This window comes from Oratosquilla oratoria, chromosome 3 (genome assembly GCF_046742065.1).
Source record: "Oratosquilla oratoria isolate Oo_2021 chromosome 3, ASM4674206v1, whole genome shotgun sequence".
NCBI classification, from domain to species: Eukaryota; Metazoa; Arthropoda; class Malacostraca; order Stomatopoda; family Squillidae; genus Oratosquilla; species Oratosquilla oratoria.
The window spans coordinates 40,680,840-40,699,572 of record NC_134779.1 but is presented as its reverse complement, the minus strand read 5'-3'; the positions used below and the strand labels follow the sequence as shown (position 1 = coordinate 40,699,572).

The following is an 18,733-nucleotide window of genomic DNA, read 5'->3' as shown; positions in this document are numbered from 1 at the left end:
TTTCATATTTACAGTACTGGGTTATTATTGTCAGGTCATCTGCATATGAGAGAACTTTGGTGTTTAATTCTTGTTCTGCAGTTGGGTGATCACTCATGAAAAGAATGAGTGGAAATGATGAAAGTATGGCATTATGAGAGACTCCACTGTGTAGGCTTTTGTTCCTGTAATTCAATTGTTTTGGATTATTCTGCACTGTCTTCCTGTGATAAAGTTTGTCAACCATTTTTTGTCATTGTTATATATGTCTGTCCCAATGATCTTTTTGAATAGTACATGTCTGGGGACTTTGTCAAAAGCCCTGTTTATATCTATGGTTACCATAACTGTTTTTTCTGATGCGGCTTTATTTCTATTAAATTCTTCTAGCACTTGTATCATATCTATGAGTAGAATACTGGCAGGGTGGCCTTTGAATTCTTGTTGGTTAGGGGAGATTGGTATTTCTAAACTGATTTTTGCTGTCATCAGCCTTTCCATTAATTTGGATATTGTGGACAGGAGTAATATTGGTCTGTATGATGCAGGGTTTTCTGGGGGTTTAGGGTTTTGCAACTGGGATTATACATATTCTTTTCCAAATGTTTGAAGTATTGTTGTTATTGCAGTGTGTAGGTGAGGAAAGTTGCAAAATTGGGGACTTGCTTTTCTTAATTTATTTGCAAGCCGAGAGGTAAACAACAAGCGACGTATGGGCGTCTTAGTATAAGTACTTGACATAAACAAAAGGTGTCTACATAGGATTCAATTAGATAAACAATACTAACAGGTGCTGTATCGTATCTAAACATATTACAGAGTATAAACATATGAGAATCACATATATAAGGAATCTACAGCACCAGTATACAATTCTTTTACACCATTTTCAAGTATATAGTAAAATAAGAATAAGACAAGTAATCTTAATTTACCACAGTTGTGTAACCTAGGATATTTGAAAATGTCAGCTAAGGCTCTTATGGCTATTTTAGGGTTCTTGTCCATAAGTATACTCACTTAACATTAGGCCGTTTTTTCTTCCAAGAAGTTTTCTTCCCTTACCTAGTAGTATTGCTTACCTAGTATTGGTTAGTGGGGAAATAAGAATATTTCTTGTTGGATCCCCACCTCTTAAAATATTGCGCCGGTATTTGATTGCTCATACCCTTTGTGCCTGTCGTACCTAGTTTTAAAAGTTGATACTGACGGTGCAGTCACTACATGTTCTGGCAAGTGATTCCACTCATGCAATGTATGGATTGTGAATCAGTTTCCCTTGAGCGAAGTTGTCCAGTGGTCTGGAACAGCTAATTTGTAACTGTGGCCCCTGAGTCTAGTTGTGCTGAGGCTGAAAAACTTGGTGTAGGGAATGTCCTCATATCTGTGAAGAAGCTTATAGACTTCAATCATGTCTCCGCGTTTTCTTCTGTCCTCCAGCGTCTGTAAGCCAGCCTGTAACCCTCTTTTATTTCTTCTATTCTGTTCTTATATCTTCCTTCTCATAATGTTATAATTACATTTTTACTACTATATTATTGAGAGAAAAAATAATACAAAACAATGACTCACCTGAAGAGTGTGTTGTCTATAATGTTGACAAGAATTGGCAGTGCATGACTGAAAGTCTGGTTGTACCGGATTGTTGTGTTGATAAAAAAGGGGCTGCAAAACAAATTGCAACCATTAAAATGTTAGTTCATGGTTTCATTAAATACTAGTAATAAGTGTATAGTTACACACATTCTTTTAGGGGCTTTTGAGGCTACCACTACTAACCTGTATTTACATAGTTGAAGTATACTGGAAAAGACTGTCCTAAAAGATTCTCATCTCTACATTCCCAATGGTCAATTTTGGCCATAAATTTTCCCATATTATTTGACTTCGCTTTTCATTCCCTCCCTCTTATCTTGGCTCCTCCTGGATGATGGATCATCCCTGCACCTCACCCACTGTCCTGGGTCATAAGCAATTCAGCAAGACCATCCACAGCAAGGCTGCTTCATTTAATCAGTGACTGTTCTCTCTCCACCCCCTCATGCAGAAAAGGAGATGGGGAGAAATCTCTTCAGGCTGCATCAAAATATCATTCACACATATTACCTTATCCCCCATCCCTCACCCACTCACCCTCATGCATCACAGTATCATCCATACACAACCATTCTCCATTCACCCCTATCTTCTGTCTTCTCCCATTCTTCCTCAACAGTCATTCCCCTCTTTCCCAATGAACTTTTACCCCATCCATCTCATCCTTGGTCACCCCCTCATGTTCACTCCTACCACCTCTGCCTTCCACACCTCTTTTACTAATCTTTCTTCACTCATTCTTTCCATGTGTCCAAACCATCCCAATACTCTTTCATCAACCCTATCTCCCAACTCCCTTTCCACCCCCGCTCTCCTCCTCATCTCCTTATTTCTCACTCTATCCAACCCAGTAATCCCTACCACACTTTTCAAATACCTCATTTCGAACACATTCAAACTCCTTCTCTCTTATGTTCCATGTTTCTGCTTCATACAGTGTTGTTGGCACAATCAGTCCTTCTTACAATCTACTCTTAGCATCCATTCCCAAATGTCTATTTCTCATTACATTTTTTAATCCACCAAAGCATTTACTTGCTTCTCTCAACCTACATTCTACCACCACCTCCACTCCTCCCTTTTCCACCACATTCGCACTCAAGTATCAAAAGCTATCCACTTCCTCCAGTCTCTCTCCATTAATACTCACTTCCTATTTGCTGCCACATTCTCCCCTTGTACATCTCATTACCTCACTCTTACCCACACTTATCTTCAACTTCCTTCTTTTGCACACCTTCCCAAACTCTGTCACTAACTTCCTTAATCCCTCCTCTGATTCTACCACAAGTGCTGTGTGATCAGCAAACAATAACTGGTTCATCTCCCATTTTACTCCATTTTCTTTAACCATCTCTAATCCCCAACCCATTACCTTTGTATTTACCTCTTGCACCACCCTATCCATAAATAAATTGAACAGCCTAGGTAACATAGCACATCCCTGGTGAAGTTCCACTTTTTATTCAAACCACTCACTCTCTCATTTCCAATTCTAACACAGGTTCTACTACATACAGCTCTTTCCAATTTAATATACAAAGATTATCGAAACTGGAACTACCAACACTAGAGCAGTGTAGCAGTGTGTCGGTGAGGAAAGTTGAAAAACGGGGTTTCGCTTACGAAGTTTAATTGCAAGAGGATGTCAACAAACAAGCGACGTCTAGAACGTGTTCGTATCAATACTTTGACAAACAAAAGATGTCTACATAGGATTCAATTAGATACACACGACTAAAAGTGCTGTATAGGATCTAAACCTATTACAAAGTATAAAACATATGAGAATCACATATATAAGGAATCTACAGCACCAGTATACAATTCTTTAACACCATTTTCATGTATATAAAAATAATAATAAGACAATTAATCTCAATTTACCACATCCCTTTTCCCTTATTGAAAAAGGAGTATCCATATGAACATAACTGAAACATTTATCTTTATAACACCACAATTATAGATTCAATCTATCAGGTGGTTTCACAACTCTGCTAGATCTTCTAACTGGTTGTGGACTTGGTACTTCTGAACTATTAGGACAGTGTCCTTGACCTGAAGAATACATAGTCACAAAAGGTTTACTGCTACCCGAGTTGTCTTTACGTACAGTGTCATTACTGGGAACAGTTGGTGTATATCTAGGCATAAGTTGATCAGAATGTCTTTTCCAAACAATGTTTCCAAAATCTTTTAACATCACTTTGTAGTTTCTCACACCTAGAACTTCAATTACTTTCCCTTCCAACCATGAATGACCTTTGCCATAATTCTTTACAAAAACAGCATCATCAATCTTATATTCAGACTTCTCAAACTTAACCTCTTTTTCCAAAACCTTTTCCTTCTTATTTTGTGGTTTAATTTTCTCAATTATACCTCTGAAGTTTCTGTTAAACATTAGCTCAGCTGGAGCTTTACCTGTGGAACAATGAATTGAACGTCTGTAGTTATACAAAAATCTACAAATTCTGGTTCTGATATCACCTTCCTTAAATTTACTTTATCCTTCCTTGAAAGTTTTTACAGCTCTCTCCGCTAAACCAATAGATGATGGGTTATATGGAGCTGGTGTCATATGTTTTATTCCATTCTTTTCAAAGAAAGTCTCCATTTCCTCAGATACAAATGATGAGGCATTATCTGAAACTACAATGTCAGGTAACCCAAAATTACAAAAAGTTTTTCTCAGCATAAAAATTGTTACTGTAGATGTTGTTGACTTTGTTACATGAACATCCATAAATTTTGAGTGTGAATCCACAATCACTAAGAAATAACTTTCATTGATTGGACCTGCATAGTCCATATGGAGTCTACACCAAGACTTACCCGTCTCAGGCCATAATAAGGTAACTTCCTGAGAACCTTGAAAATTTTTAAAACAAATTGAACAAGCTTTAGTAACCTCAGATATATCTTGATCTAACTTAGGCCACCATATCCAATTCCTGGCTTCAGCCTTCATAGCACTGATACCATTATGTACATGCAGCTGTGAAAGTACACTACTTCTTAATTCAGCTGGTATAACTACTCTATTCCTAAATAGCAACACATCTTCATATATACTTAAATCTGCTTTAACTGCTGCATATTCAGAAATAACAGGATTATCAATCCACCCAAATTTAACGCATTGGAAAACCTTCCTCAAAACAGGATCACTCTTTGTCATAACCTTAACCCTTTCATAGGAAATATTTTGATCTTCCAAATTTTCAACTAAATTCACATATTCAGCAGGTGTATGTGAGTCTAAAACAGAATCTGATACAGGCAAACGGCTCAGGGTATCTGCTACAATGTTTTGTTTGCCTGATTTAAAACACAATTGGTAATCATACTGGGATAACAATAATGCCCAATGCTGTACTCTTGCGTTTGCATTGACAGGAATCTGTTTCTCACTACCAAATAAACCAAGTAGAGGTTTGTGATCTGTACGGAGCACAAACTTACGTCCAAGCAAAAAATATTTAAACTTAGTTACCGCGTACACTAACGCTAGAGCTTCTTTGTCCAACTGAGAATAATTTAGCTCAGCAGCAGACAGCTTTTTACTTGCAAAGTAAACTGGTCTTGGACTACCATTCATTTCTTGAATTAACACACATCCTACTCCTACTGGTGAAGCATCTACTTCAACAATAACATCATGTTCACCATCAAAATTGGCTAGTAAATCAGAGTTGGCTAACTCTTCCTTAACAGTCATAAATGCTTTTGCTTCAACAGAAGACCACTTAAATTTTGCATTTTTCTTCAGTAAATCATACAGAGGTGCTAATACACTTGAAAAATTTCTTACAAACCTACAATGATATGTGACTAGACCCAAAAATGACTGAACTTCACCTACAGACTTTGGTATAGGTGTTTCTAAAATAGCAGCAAGTTTCCTTGGTGAAGGTTTTATGCCATCACCTGAAATGACATATCCTAAGTATTCTAAGGAATTTGTATTCAGAACAGTTTTCTTTTTGTTAATAGCAACATTATGTTTCTGAAATACCTTCAACACTTTATCTAATCTCATATCATGTTCCTCTTTAGTTTCTCCTCCGACTAATATGTCATCTAAGAAGGCAACTACTCCATCTATATTCATCAATAATTGGGATATCAATCTTTGGAAGATGGCAGGAGATGATGCAAGTCCAAAGGGTAATCTTTTATATTTAAAAAGACCTTTATGAGTATTAATTACTAGCAATTCTTGACTCTCATCATCTACTGGCACCTGTAAGTAAGCATCTTTTAAATCAATCTTTGAGAATATCTTGCTTTTCCCAACAACAGCAAGGATTTCATCAACTTTAGGCAAAGGGTACTGGTCACATGAAATACATTTGTTCAATGCCTTGAAATCTACACAGATACGCATTGACTTTTTGTCAGCTTTTAACACTGGTACAATTGGAGCTGCCCAAGTACTAGAATGTACTGGTTCAATGATATTGTTATCAACTAACTCTTCTAAAGCATCTTCTACCAATTTTCTGTAGTGGTAGGGCACAGGCCTTGCTTTTTTCCAACTAGGCACAGCACCGCTCTTTAGGTGTACCGTTGCTACAACACATGAAATTGGCAATCTAGAATCAGCTGAAAAATTATCTAATTGTACCTTGGAATCCAAAACATTAACTCCTTCCTCTATACCTGTGAGTGCAATACCAATTTTAGGCATTAAATCTCTTCCACATAAGTTAGAGTTATTAGATTCAACTACATACAAACTTTGAATTACATTGTGACCATTATAAAATATATTTGCATAAACCTTACCCAAAACATGCAAATCGTTATTACCATAAGCCTTCAAAATTTTATCACTAGGTTCTAGAGATAAATTTAATTTCTTAACCCAATGTAAGGTTAGGGTAGACACACTGGCACCACAGTCAATTTCATACGGCACATTATGACCTTCAATATTTATATCAACCTTGTTTCTCACTGGCAAAACCTTACCTACAACACTGTGTACAGGTTCATGAGAAATATCAACACTAACCACTTCTGGAATGCTAGGTCGATCCACTAAATGTAACAATTGGTTATCATCACTACCAGTATCTCTCTCTTCCTGAGAAATTCCCTCGAAAACCATATTAGTTTTCTTTTTTCCAAACGTCTTCTTGTTGGTAGATTTTCCAAAAGATCCTTTCTGGGCACTGTGTGGCTTACCAGACACAGTCTTATCAAAACGGCACACTCGTTTTAGGTGTCCTCTCGTGTTACAAACTGAACAAGTTAGGTGCTTAAACCTACAGTTCTCACTTTTATGTGGATACCCGCAATGCTTACAACTTTCTTTTTTCTGACTATTAACATATTCAGAACTAACCCCCACTTTCCTCACTTCAGTAGTCGGGAGCTTTTCTCCAACGAAAGCTTTTTCCAAATTTAAAATTTTCTCTAAGGTGTCCGTTGAAGACATAGTTTGTAAATCCAAATTCTCTGCAACTAAGTTCGGGAAATACACTTCAGTTTCAATAGCCATAAACAGTTGGTCTCTCACTCGGGCGTCAAATAAGGTCCCAAAGTTGCAATCTTTGGCTAGACTTTTCAAGTCTGCATACAAGTCTCTCAAACTTTCAACAGATTTTTTCTTTCTGTTTTGAAATTTAATCAAACTCCGATGATAGCTCGGTTTAACCTTGTAATGTGCTTCTAAAAGCTTCACTAAATCATTATAGTCTTTCTCATGTGGCAAATTAGGTGAAGTGAGCGAAGCTAGCGTGCTGTACGTTTCACTTCCTAATGATACTAATAAAGAATTTTTCTTCTTGTTATCATCAGTGACTCCTTTGTATGCAAAATGAGCTTGCAGCATACTAAGCCATATCTCCCACTTAATCTTATTGGGGTCAAAACAGTCAATCTTACCTGAGTTATTTGCCATTGTAATTCTACTTGTATTAAATCCAGTTTCCTATTGAAACAATTGATTCGTAGCCTGCTACACAAAGTCTATTTACGAATCCAGAGTGGCCAGGACGGTTCCGATGGGGTGAATGGGTGAGTATATCTTCATCCTTCGATTTCTCCACCATCAGAGGGAAAGGCAGCTATTTCTGTCTTCTAAAACTGAAATCAGTCCTTTGGCTCACTAAATCCACAAATCCTCGTCGCCACTGTAGCAGTGTGTCGGTGAGGAAAGTTGAAAAACGGGGTTTCGCTTACGAAGTTTAATTGCAAGACGGATGTCAACAAACAAGCGACGTCTAGAACGTCTTCGTATCAATACTTTGACAAACAAAAGATGTCTACATAGGATTCAATTAGATACACACGACAAAGTGCTGTATAGGATCTAAACCTATTACAAAGTATAAAACATATGAGAATCACATATATAAGGAATCTACAGCACCAGTATACAATTCTTTAACACCATTTTCATGTATATAAAAATAATAATAAGACAATTAATCTCAATTTACCACAAGCAGAGAAGAGAAAGAGGTGATCTACTGACAATATTTGGAATCATCAAAGGAATGGAAATCCTTGACAGGAATGATTTACTAAAAAATGACAATGGAAAACAAGAAGTCATGAAAAGAAACTAAAAAAGGATAACTATAGAAGAGATCAGAAAAAGAATAGTTTCCCACACAGTGTTTTGGATATATGGAATAACTTAGATAAAGAAACAGTGTGTGTAAATACCACTATTCAAGATTTTAAGAAAAAACTTGATGCTGAAAGATACAAAGACAGGTCACTACGAGCATAGCTCCCTTCTTGTGTAATACAACTAGGTAAATACATACATATACCAAAGTTTTTTTCCCCCTTACAAGGGAGGTAGCCAAAAAACAAAGGTTTATAAACCACTCCCACCCATTTCATCCTCAACATACTCCACTCCCTCTATCCTCTTCCCTCTCTCTTATCTTGGCACCTCCTGTATGCTGGGTCATCTCTGCATCTTGCCCCCTGCCCTGGGTCAGAAGCAGTTTCACAAGACATAGCACATCTACAACAAAGCTGCTTTATTAAATCAGTGACCCCCCTCTACGTCCCCTCATGCAGAAAAGGAGATGGGAGGAATCCCTTAGGGCTGCCTCAATTTACTTCTCACACACACACAAGCTTCTGTGCTGTAAACACCTATGAACTTGAGCTCCAAAGACTGCCGAATATGATGAAAATTTTCAATGTGAGGAAAACAGGAGGCCTGGTTTTTATTGAATGGGAGAGGGAGTAATTGTGATGCAAGAAAATAAAAACAATGATTTTGAACTGAATGTCAACTCAAAAGCAGAGCCATCTAGGGGCGCCACAAGAAGGTCTAATGTAAACAGAGGATTTGAAACACCAGTAAGATTTTGAATGTATAATGAAGACTCCTTTTCTGGTTTTGGTAAGTATGAAAGAAGAAATTTGAGTTGAATCTTAGACATGGAAAGGGAAATGAGTAATAACAGAAAATGATGGGAGAACAAATTCATAGAACTAAGGAAGAAGACTGTAGAATTAATGGAATGTTTAACTCAAGCTAACAATGAGATATTTGATCTGAAGAAATCAAATTCTGAACGAGAAAATGAGCTCAAAGAGTAAAAAATTATCTAATGGAAGTTAAACATGAAAATGAAATGAAAATCAATTATACTACCAATAGTGAGAACTTAAAAAATGAGGTAAATAACAAAATACAGTCGAACCTCGAAAGCCCAGACTAATTGGGGGGAAGGGTGGTCCGTTCATGCCAAAAGTCTGGTCATCGAACATATTGCCCTGACACCCGTAGATTTTCGTATTGGTATATATATAGGTAATGTATGATATGGCATAGAAACACGTAAGACTAATACTCTAACACTGTAATAATAATACTATAATACTAATAATTCTGTAATAATAACTGTAATACGGGCATGTAAATGTACTGTATATAAAGTGTACTGTACTGTATTTTTTATTACGTACACTGTAAATATCAGAAGGTATGCACGCGGGACAGTGGTGGCGGGCAGGGTTGCCGTGTAGAATGGGAGTATTGCCATACCGGGGCATACATTTTTCTCAGGCATGTGCAGACTTTCATAGCATGATATACTTGTCAAACTTTGACAAAATGTTGGTTCCAGTTTTTTTATTCTTGAATGTATATATATATATATATATATATATATATATATATATATATATATATATATATATGCCTTGGTGGATTAAAGAGTGTAATGAGGAATAGACATTTGGGAATGGATGCTAAGAGGAGACTGTATGAAGGAGTGATTGTGCCAACAGCACTGTATGGGGCAGAAACATGGAACATAAGAGAGGAAGAGAGAAGGAGTTTGAATGTGTTTGAGATGAGGTGGATGGATGGGGTGAAGGGGGCTTTGGGGAAGAGGGGAATGTCTGTTGAGGAAGGACGGGAGAGGACAGAAGACAGGGTTGAATGGAGAATGGTTGTATATGGATGATGTTGTGATTGCATGAGGTGGAATGGGCGGGGGGATGGGGGGTGAGGTAGTATGTGTGAGCAAAATTTGACGCAGCCTGAAGGGATTTCTCCCAGTCCTGTTATTTTATGCAATGGGGGGACGGAGAGGGGGGGGTCGCCGATTTAATGAAGCGGCCTTGCTGTGGATGTGCTGTGTCTTGCGACACTGCTTCTGACCCAGGGCAGTGGAAAAGGTGCAGGGATGACCCGTCATCCAGGAGGTACTAAGATAAGAGGGAGGGTGGAGGAGTGTGGAGTGTATTTAGGGATGGAATGGGTGGGAATGATTTTATGCCTTTTTCTTTTTGGCTACCCCCCTTGTAAGGGGGAAAAAGCCTTGGTATATGTATGTATAATGTATATATATATAAATGTATATATACATTTATATCTTTAAAAGGCAACTGTGTAGCAGTCTGTAAGGTGGCCTGTTTTTTCACAAGTCTGAGACAGTGCCATTGATATGTACATCTATACAACCCAGTATGCACTATACTGATATACATAGTCTTATTGCTGACTGTAGTGGCCATTGCTGTGTAGAAATCAGTCACTGACAGTTGCCATTAGGACATATGCAATTTAATTTGTCACTAATCAAGTTCAAGATTTTTGTATCATGCATGCACCTGTTTCACTTCAACTTTGTGAAAGGAACTGCACTTGTCCAGCTTGAGAGAAATGTCTATCTCAATACCTTTTGCAATATCAGAAACAGGAATATAACCGTATGACTCAAAATTTTCTATAATTGTGCAAATCTCAATTATAGGGGAAACTTGTTTGCCCTCCTTATTTATTCACAGGACTTTAATTTACTGAAGGTTTAACTTCAACCTCATTTAATTCTTAACATGCGATAATTCCGCTCACAGGTGGAGTTATACAATTTCACTTATGTATTTCTTTTCACATGTAAGACATTAATTTGCTGAGAGGTTAGCTCAAACTCGTGGGATTTAAATCTGCCATAGCATAACTCAGTTCGTATAATTTTTGTTTATTGAAGGATGATTTTATTTTATCTATTTTACTCACATGAAGGACTTTATCTATTGAGTGAATATTTCATCCTCATTGATGTGTAGGACTCATAAGAATATTTACTGATGGATATTTTCTCTATGTTCGTCGTTTTGTATATCAATATGCGTAATTATATTCAACAAGGGAAGTATTTCAACCTAAATGCCTCATTTATCAAGGGATGATTGTATTTCATATAGTTCTTCTTAGAGAGATCTCATACACCAAGGGAATTGGTCATCCTTGAAACATGTATAACTGTGCAGACCTCATATCCTGAGGATTTTGTAATTTCCACATTTTCAAATGATTTCCTGGGTCCTTTTCTATTTTACTTTATTTCCTATTCTAGTGGGACTTTCAGTTCACCAAGGAAAAGCTATAATCCTGGTATGGACAATTATGCATACCTTTTTCATTTTACTTTTTAGCGGGATTTTTATTTAACCAAGAAAAAGGTATAATCCTTGCATAGACAATTGCACATACCTTTTTAATCTTATTTTCTGGCAGGACTTTCATCGCACCAATGAAAAGGTAAAAGGTATAATCCTTGTACAGGCAGTTGCGCATACCTTTTTCATTTTATTTTCTGGCGGGACTTTCATTTCACAAGGAAAAGATATAATCCTTGTATGGACGATTGTGCATACCTTTTTAATTTTATTTTCTGGTGGAACTTTCATTTCACCAAGGAAAAGGTATAATCCTTGTACAGACAATTGTGCATACCTTTTTAACTTTATTTTCTGGTGGTACTTTCATTTCACCAAGGAAAAGGTATAATCCTTGTACAAACAATTGTACATACATATACCAAGGCTTTTTCCCCCTTACAAGGGAGGTAGCCAAAAAGGGAAAGGCATAAAAACACTCCCACCCATTACATCCCTACATACATTCCACACCCCTCCCACCCTCCCTCTCATCTGAGCACCTCCTGGATGACGGGTCATCCCTGCACCCTGCCCACCGCCTTGGGTCAGAAGCAGTGTCGCAAGACACAGCACATCCACAGCAAGGCCGCTTCATTTAATCGGCGACCCCCCCTCTCCGTCCCCCCTTGCATATAAGGAGAGGACGGGGAGAAAATCCCTTCGGGCTGCGTCAAAATCTACTCACACATACTACCCCACCCCCCACCCCCCTGCCCATTCCTCCTCATGCAATCACAACATCATCCATATACGACCATTCTCCACTCACCTCTGTCTTCCGTCCTCTCCCTTCCTTCCTTAACAGACATTCCCCTCTTCCCTAAAGCCCCCTTCACCCCATCCATCCACCTCATCCTAGGACGTCCCCTCATGTTCACTCCCTCCACATCTGCCTTCCATACCTCTTTTACTAGTCTTTCTTCACTCATTCTTTCCATGTGTCCAAACCATCCTAATATTCTTTCATCAACCCTATCTCCCAAATCCTTTTTCACCCCTGTTCTCCTCCTCACCTCCTCATTTCTCACTCTATCCAGCCTAGTAACCCCCACCATACTTCTCAGACACCTCATCTCAAACACATTCAAACTCCTTCTCTCTTCTTCTCTTATGTTCCACGTTTCTGCCCCATACAGTGCTGTTGGCACAATCACTCCTTCATACAGTCTCCTCTTCGCATCCATTCCCAAATGTGTATTCCTCATTACACTCTTTAATCCACCAAGGCATTTACTCGCTTCTCTCAATCTACATTCTACCTCCACCTTCACTCCACCTTTTCCTGCTACACTTGCACCCAAGTATCTAAAACTATCCACTTCCTCCAGTCGCTCTCCCTTAATGTTCACTTCCAGTCTACTGCCACTTTCACCCCTTGTACATCTCATCACCTTACTTTTACCTACATTTATCTTTAGCTTTCTTCTATCACATACTCTCCCAAACTCTGCCACCAACTTCCTCAATCCCTCCTCTGACCCTGCCACATGCGCAGTGTCGTCCGCAAACAACAGCTGGCTCACCTCCCACTTTTCTCCATTTTCTTTAACCATCTCCAATCCCTGACCCACTACCCTAGCATTCACCTCTCGCACCACCCCATCCATGTATAAGTTGAACAGCCAGGGCGACATAACGCATCCTTGACGAAGTCCCACCTTTACCTCAAACCACTCACTCTCTCCATTTCTAATCCTGACACAAGCTCTACTACTCTCATAAAAACTCTTGACAGCTCCCAAAAGCTTTCCTCCTATCCCATAAATCTGCATAACCTCCCACAGTGCCTTTCTGTCTACCCTATCATAAGCCTTTTCCACATCCATAAAAGCCCAAAAAACATCCTTCCCCTTTCCTATAGCTTTCTCACATATCTGTCTTACCACAAAGATCTGATCTACACAACCTCTACCTGTCCTAAATCCACACTGTTCCTCACCAATTACTCCTTCTGTTCCTCTCCTAATCCTCTCAACTAAGATCCTCCCATAAGCCTTCCCTACTACACTCAACAGGCTAATCCCTCTGAAACTACTACATTCACACTTGTCCCCTTTTCCCTTGTAAAGAGGAACTATACAGGCACTTCTCCAGTCCTCCGGTACTCTACCCTCTCTCCAGCAAACATTAAATAACCTCACCAACCAGTCCACCATCACTGAACCTCCCTTTTTCAGACATTCTGCATGGCATCCATCCAGACCAGGTGCCTTACCTGCTTTCATCATCTTTACGACTGCCTTCACCTCATCCTTCCTTATTTCTCCTCCATTCTCCTCACTCATCACTCTCATTTTCTTCGCATTTCCCACTGCAGCTATCTTTCCTTCCCTATCCTCCTTCACATTTAGCAACTCCCTAAAATATTCTGCCCATCTTCCCCTTACTGCCATCTCTTCCATTATCATCTCTCCATCTGTGCATAGAGGGTTTAGGAAGAAATGTCAATGTAATAGTACTGGGAGACCTTAATGCTAGGGTAGGAAATGGTCCAATCGATGGAGTGGTTGGGAAGTGTGGAGTTCCAGGAAAGAATCGTAGTGGAGAGTTGATGGTGGAAATGTGTCTAGAAAGAGAGTTGATGATAGCAAATACAGTGTTTCGGAAGAAAGTCAAGCATAAGTACACATGGGAGAGGGTGGTGGAGGGAAGGGTGGTAGATAGAGCGCTAATGGATTATGTAGTGGTAAATAGGATTATGATAGGAAGAGTTAAGGATGTACATGTGCTAAGGGGAGAGGGTGGGAGAATATCAGATCATTTTTTGGTGGAAGGTAAGCTGAGAGTGGAGGATAGATGGAGAAAGAGGAAAGGGACAAAAGGTAGGGAGGTTGTTAGAGTGAACTCCTTGAATGAAAAGGAAAAGGAGAAGGAGTACGAAAAGAAGCTGAAGGAGGAGTGGGAGGGAGTAAAGGATGGAGCAGAGATGGGTGTGGAGGAAGAATGGGGATGGTTCAAGGAGGGAGTCTTAAAGTGTGCAAGGATGGTGTGTGGAACAAGAAGGACAGGGGGAAATAGAAGAAAGGGTAGTGACTGGTGGGATGAGGAAACAAAGAAGGTTGTAGAAGAGAAGAAGCGAGCATTCACAGATTGGTTACAAAAGAGGACGGGGGAGTCATATGAGATGTACAAAGAAAAGAAAAGAGAAGTAAAGCAAAAGGTAAAGGAGGCAAAGAGGAGAGCAGATGTGAAATGGGGTAGGAGTATGACAGAAAATTTTGAAAGTAATAAAAAGATGTTTTGGAAAGAAATAAAGAGAGGAAGAGGAGGCGAATCAAGTAGAGAAGAAAAGGTAAAAGGTACAAACAATTGTGAATACCTTTTTAACTCTATTTTTTTGTGGGACTTTCATTTCACCAAGGAAAAGGTATAATCCTTGTACAGATTTATGTGCATACCTTTTTAAATGTATTTTCTGGTGGGACTTTCATTTCACTAAGGAAAAGCTATAATCCCTGTACAGACAATCATGCATACTTTCTTTAGTTTTATTTTCTGGTGGAACTTTCATTTCACCAAGGAAAAGGTATAATCCTTGTATGGATGATCGTGCATACCTTTTTAATTTTATTTTCTTGTGGGTCTTTAATTTCACCAAGGAAAAGGTATTATCCTTGTACAGACAATTGTGCATACCTTTTTAATTTCATTTTTTGGTGGGACTTTCATTTCATCAAGGAAAAGGTATAATCCTTGTACAGATTTATGTGCATACCTTTTCATTTTATTTCAGGCAGGACTTTCATTTCACCAAGGAAAAGGTATAATCCTTGTACAGATGATCATGCATACCTTTTTAATTTTATTTTTTTGTGGGACTTTCATTTCACCAAGGAAAAGGTATAATCCTTGTACAGACAATCATGCATACCTTTTTAATTTTATTTTTTTGTGGGACTTTCATTTCACCAAGGAAAAGGTATAATCCTTGTACAGACAATTATGCATACCTTTTTAATTTTATTTTCTGGTGGGACTTTCATTTCCCAAGGAAAAGGTATAATCCCTGTACAAATGATCACACATACTTTTTTAGTTTTATTTTCTGGTGGGACTTTCATTTCACCAAGGAAAAGGCATACCTTTTTAATTTAATTATTTTGTGGGACTTTCATTTCACCAATTGTATAACCTATGTCCAACATTATTAGGTAGTATTGGACCCTTAATTTCGTCTCCACAATTCCCATTATAACTGGTTTTTCATGTGACAGCTAATCATTTACTTCATTCAATCCTGAGATTATCCGTCAATGATAGTGTAAGCCACTTTCAATTTTTTTCTTTCTCCATCCTCTTTTGTTTTTGTTTTGCTTACTTTGATGTACCATTTTCTTAGCCTCATGTCTGACCGTCCAACAGTACTCCATGCTTTCAGTCTCCATTCTCTTCGCTTTTTTTTTCTAACTTCACATTTTAGTTTCTTCTTTCTATTTCCTCAACACTAATTTCTCTTTTTATCCATATCTTGTAATGTTCATTCTTTGCCAGCTTACTTGCTCTTTCTAACATGTCTTCTACTCCAATTTGCAATCTTAGTTTTATCTTTCGGGGTCTATTTCTTTCCTTAGAATATTGTCCTATTCTATACACTTCTATATCTTTCTCTACTTCCAGGTCACCATCTTTGTTTTAGAATTTATATTGATGTTTCTTTTTCTGCTTTTTCTCTCGTGTGCCTCACCAGACCATGTTTTTCCTTTAGTCCATGTACCACAATACATTTTTTCCTATTCACTGTATCTCTAACCCAATATGCCTTTTCTTTAATCACTTGAATGATTGTATCCTTTGCATTTTCCTGCATCTGTTGTTGTACTATTTCTTTAAAATCAATTTCTTCATTTTCGCTGTTTTCATTCCATTTCTTAATCTGTATACTTTCTTCACCTAAGTTTTCTTCAATTCTTTGAGACGTTGTCTGTACAGTCGAACCTCGAAAGCCAGGATCCCAAATGCCCGGACCCTCGTATGACCGGTCGAAATGAACAAAGGGCAGACTTTTCAAGCAAAGTTCCCTATTTGTCTGGTAGGTGGCAGCGACGTCCGTACATGTGTACTCAAACCCGGCCCAGTCAAGCCACCACCAGGGCTGCCATTTCGTAGAATTTTGTATCAAAACGTAGTAAAATAGCGGCATGTGACAACTGCACAAGGACATGAGGAAAATTTTTCTTCATATCAGCGGGCTGTTAAAAACATTCAAAAACCCAAACTTTTGTTTAAAAATCAAAGAACTAGTTATCAAATAATAAATGGTACATTAAAATATGACTTTTATCGGTAATTGTGTTACTTATAAAATATTATACCCCAAAAGATATGTTTTTATCGTGTAGAAAAAAATCCACGCTAAAGTTTCAGCTTTCTTTTAGTGATAATAATATAAACAAATAATTTTTATATCTTACCGAATATGTTAGGGCATGGGCCTTATATACATTCAAGAATAAAAAAAACTAGACCAACATTTTTGTCAAAGTTTGACAAGTATATCATGCTATGAAAGTCTGCACATGCCCGAGAAAAATGTATCCCTGGTATGGCAACACTCCCATTCTACACGGCAGTGTAGAAAACGCAGCAGCCCTGCCCGCCACCACAGTGTACGTAATAAAAAAATACAGTACAGTACACTGTATGTACAGTACGTTTACATGCCCGTATTACAATTATTACAGAATTATTAGTATTATAGTATTATTATTATTACAGTATTGTTATTATTACAGTGTTAGAGTACAGTATTAGTCTTACGTGTTTCTATGCCATATCATACATTACCTATATGTATACCGATACGAAAATCTACGGGTGTTAGGGCAATATGTTCGATGACCGGACTTTTGGCATGAATGGACCACCCTTCCCCACTCGGTTAGCGACGACGCGGAGTTACGACGGGCTTTATGACAGACCAATGTTCGTTGAATGTAAATCTCCTGAAGTTATGACGTCATGTACGATAATTAAGTTGGCTGAGGCAAATTTGTATGATGTTATAAATGAACTTGTACGGTGGATATTAGCTGTGAGGTAAAGTGTTCTGAAGCTTAGGTCTACATTACCATCCTGCAAGCTGCACAACTACCTGGGGTAGTATACACTGGTATCGGTAAATTTTTAGTTTCGACCATGAGCGCAATATAGCAATAGAAAATTAATTATCAATTTCGTAAATTATAATGTATCAACGTAATATACAATTTTGTGAAAAATTTGTGCGAAAACAGATTTCGTAAGTAACGAAGTCGTGTCGGACGAATGGTACACCATGTTTGTTATGATAGATTCCGACATTGAAGAAATGAAAGAATGATAAATTCGTCTAACCTAAACTAAACTAACCTGTGTTTACTAAATCATCACCTGCAAATTAAATGTCATCCGGCTCGTCCTCGTTGTCGTCGTCGTGAGAGACGTTGGCGGGATTTTCAACCATTCTCTCAGCTTGCGGGGTATACAAATTTATTGCAGCTTGAAGGAATGCATGTATCTCCACACCATAACATTCCTTCAAGAAAATATACCTGGCGAGGTAGTCGGAAGTACCGAGGCCGTCAATTGACTGATGACAGGATGGCGTCCCGATCCTATGCTACCGACTTCGTTCATTAGCATATTTGCTTGTAGCAAGGTATTTTTTACTTCCATTTCCGCCCACAAAATTGTATATTACGTTGATATATTTTAATTTACAAAATTAATAATTAATTTTCTATTGTACTATTGCGCCCATGGTCGAAACTAAAAAAAATACCTGGTATTTGATATGGAATGTCAGCATACACGGATTTGGTCATATATGGTAATTTCAGGAACCTAACCACGGTAAATAAACAGTAAAGCTTTAATGTACCGTATAAAGGAGGGAAAATACACGAAAATAAAGATATATGTATTGCTGGACATTGTACATACAGTACATGTGCGTATATGTATACACTTTTACTTAACGACCAATTCGGTTAACGACAGCGACACTGGTCCCAATTGTCGTTGTTAAATGACGAGTGGTTGTATATATTTAAATAAAGATATGGATACATAGAATAAAATGAGAAAGAAAATTGAGCTCCCAGTAAAAGTTAAGATATTAAGCAGTAGAAGGTGGAGGGGAGTGGAGTGTATTAGGGATGGAATGGGTGGAAATAGATTTTATGCCTTTGTTTTATGGACACCTCCCTTGAAAAGGGGAAAAATCCTTTGGTATATGTATGTA

At 38.1% G+C, this 18,733-nt stretch overlaps 1 protein-coding gene across 2 annotated transcripts in view; it reads right to left on the bottom strand.

Annotated features, from left to right (window-relative positions):
- The window catches only part of LOC143022022 (cholesterol transporter ABCA5-like), a 385,392-nt gene that overhangs the window by 96,237 nt on the left and 270,422 nt on the right, over positions 1 to 18,733 (bottom strand). For both annotated transcript variants that reach the window (XM_076179961.1, XM_076179965.1), the window contains one exon: positions 1,552 to 1,644. In XM_076179961.1, coding sequence (XP_076036076.1) covers positions 1,552 to 1,644 — 93 coding nt within the window. The remainder of the gene's footprint in view (positions 1 to 1,551; positions 1,645 to 18,733) is intronic.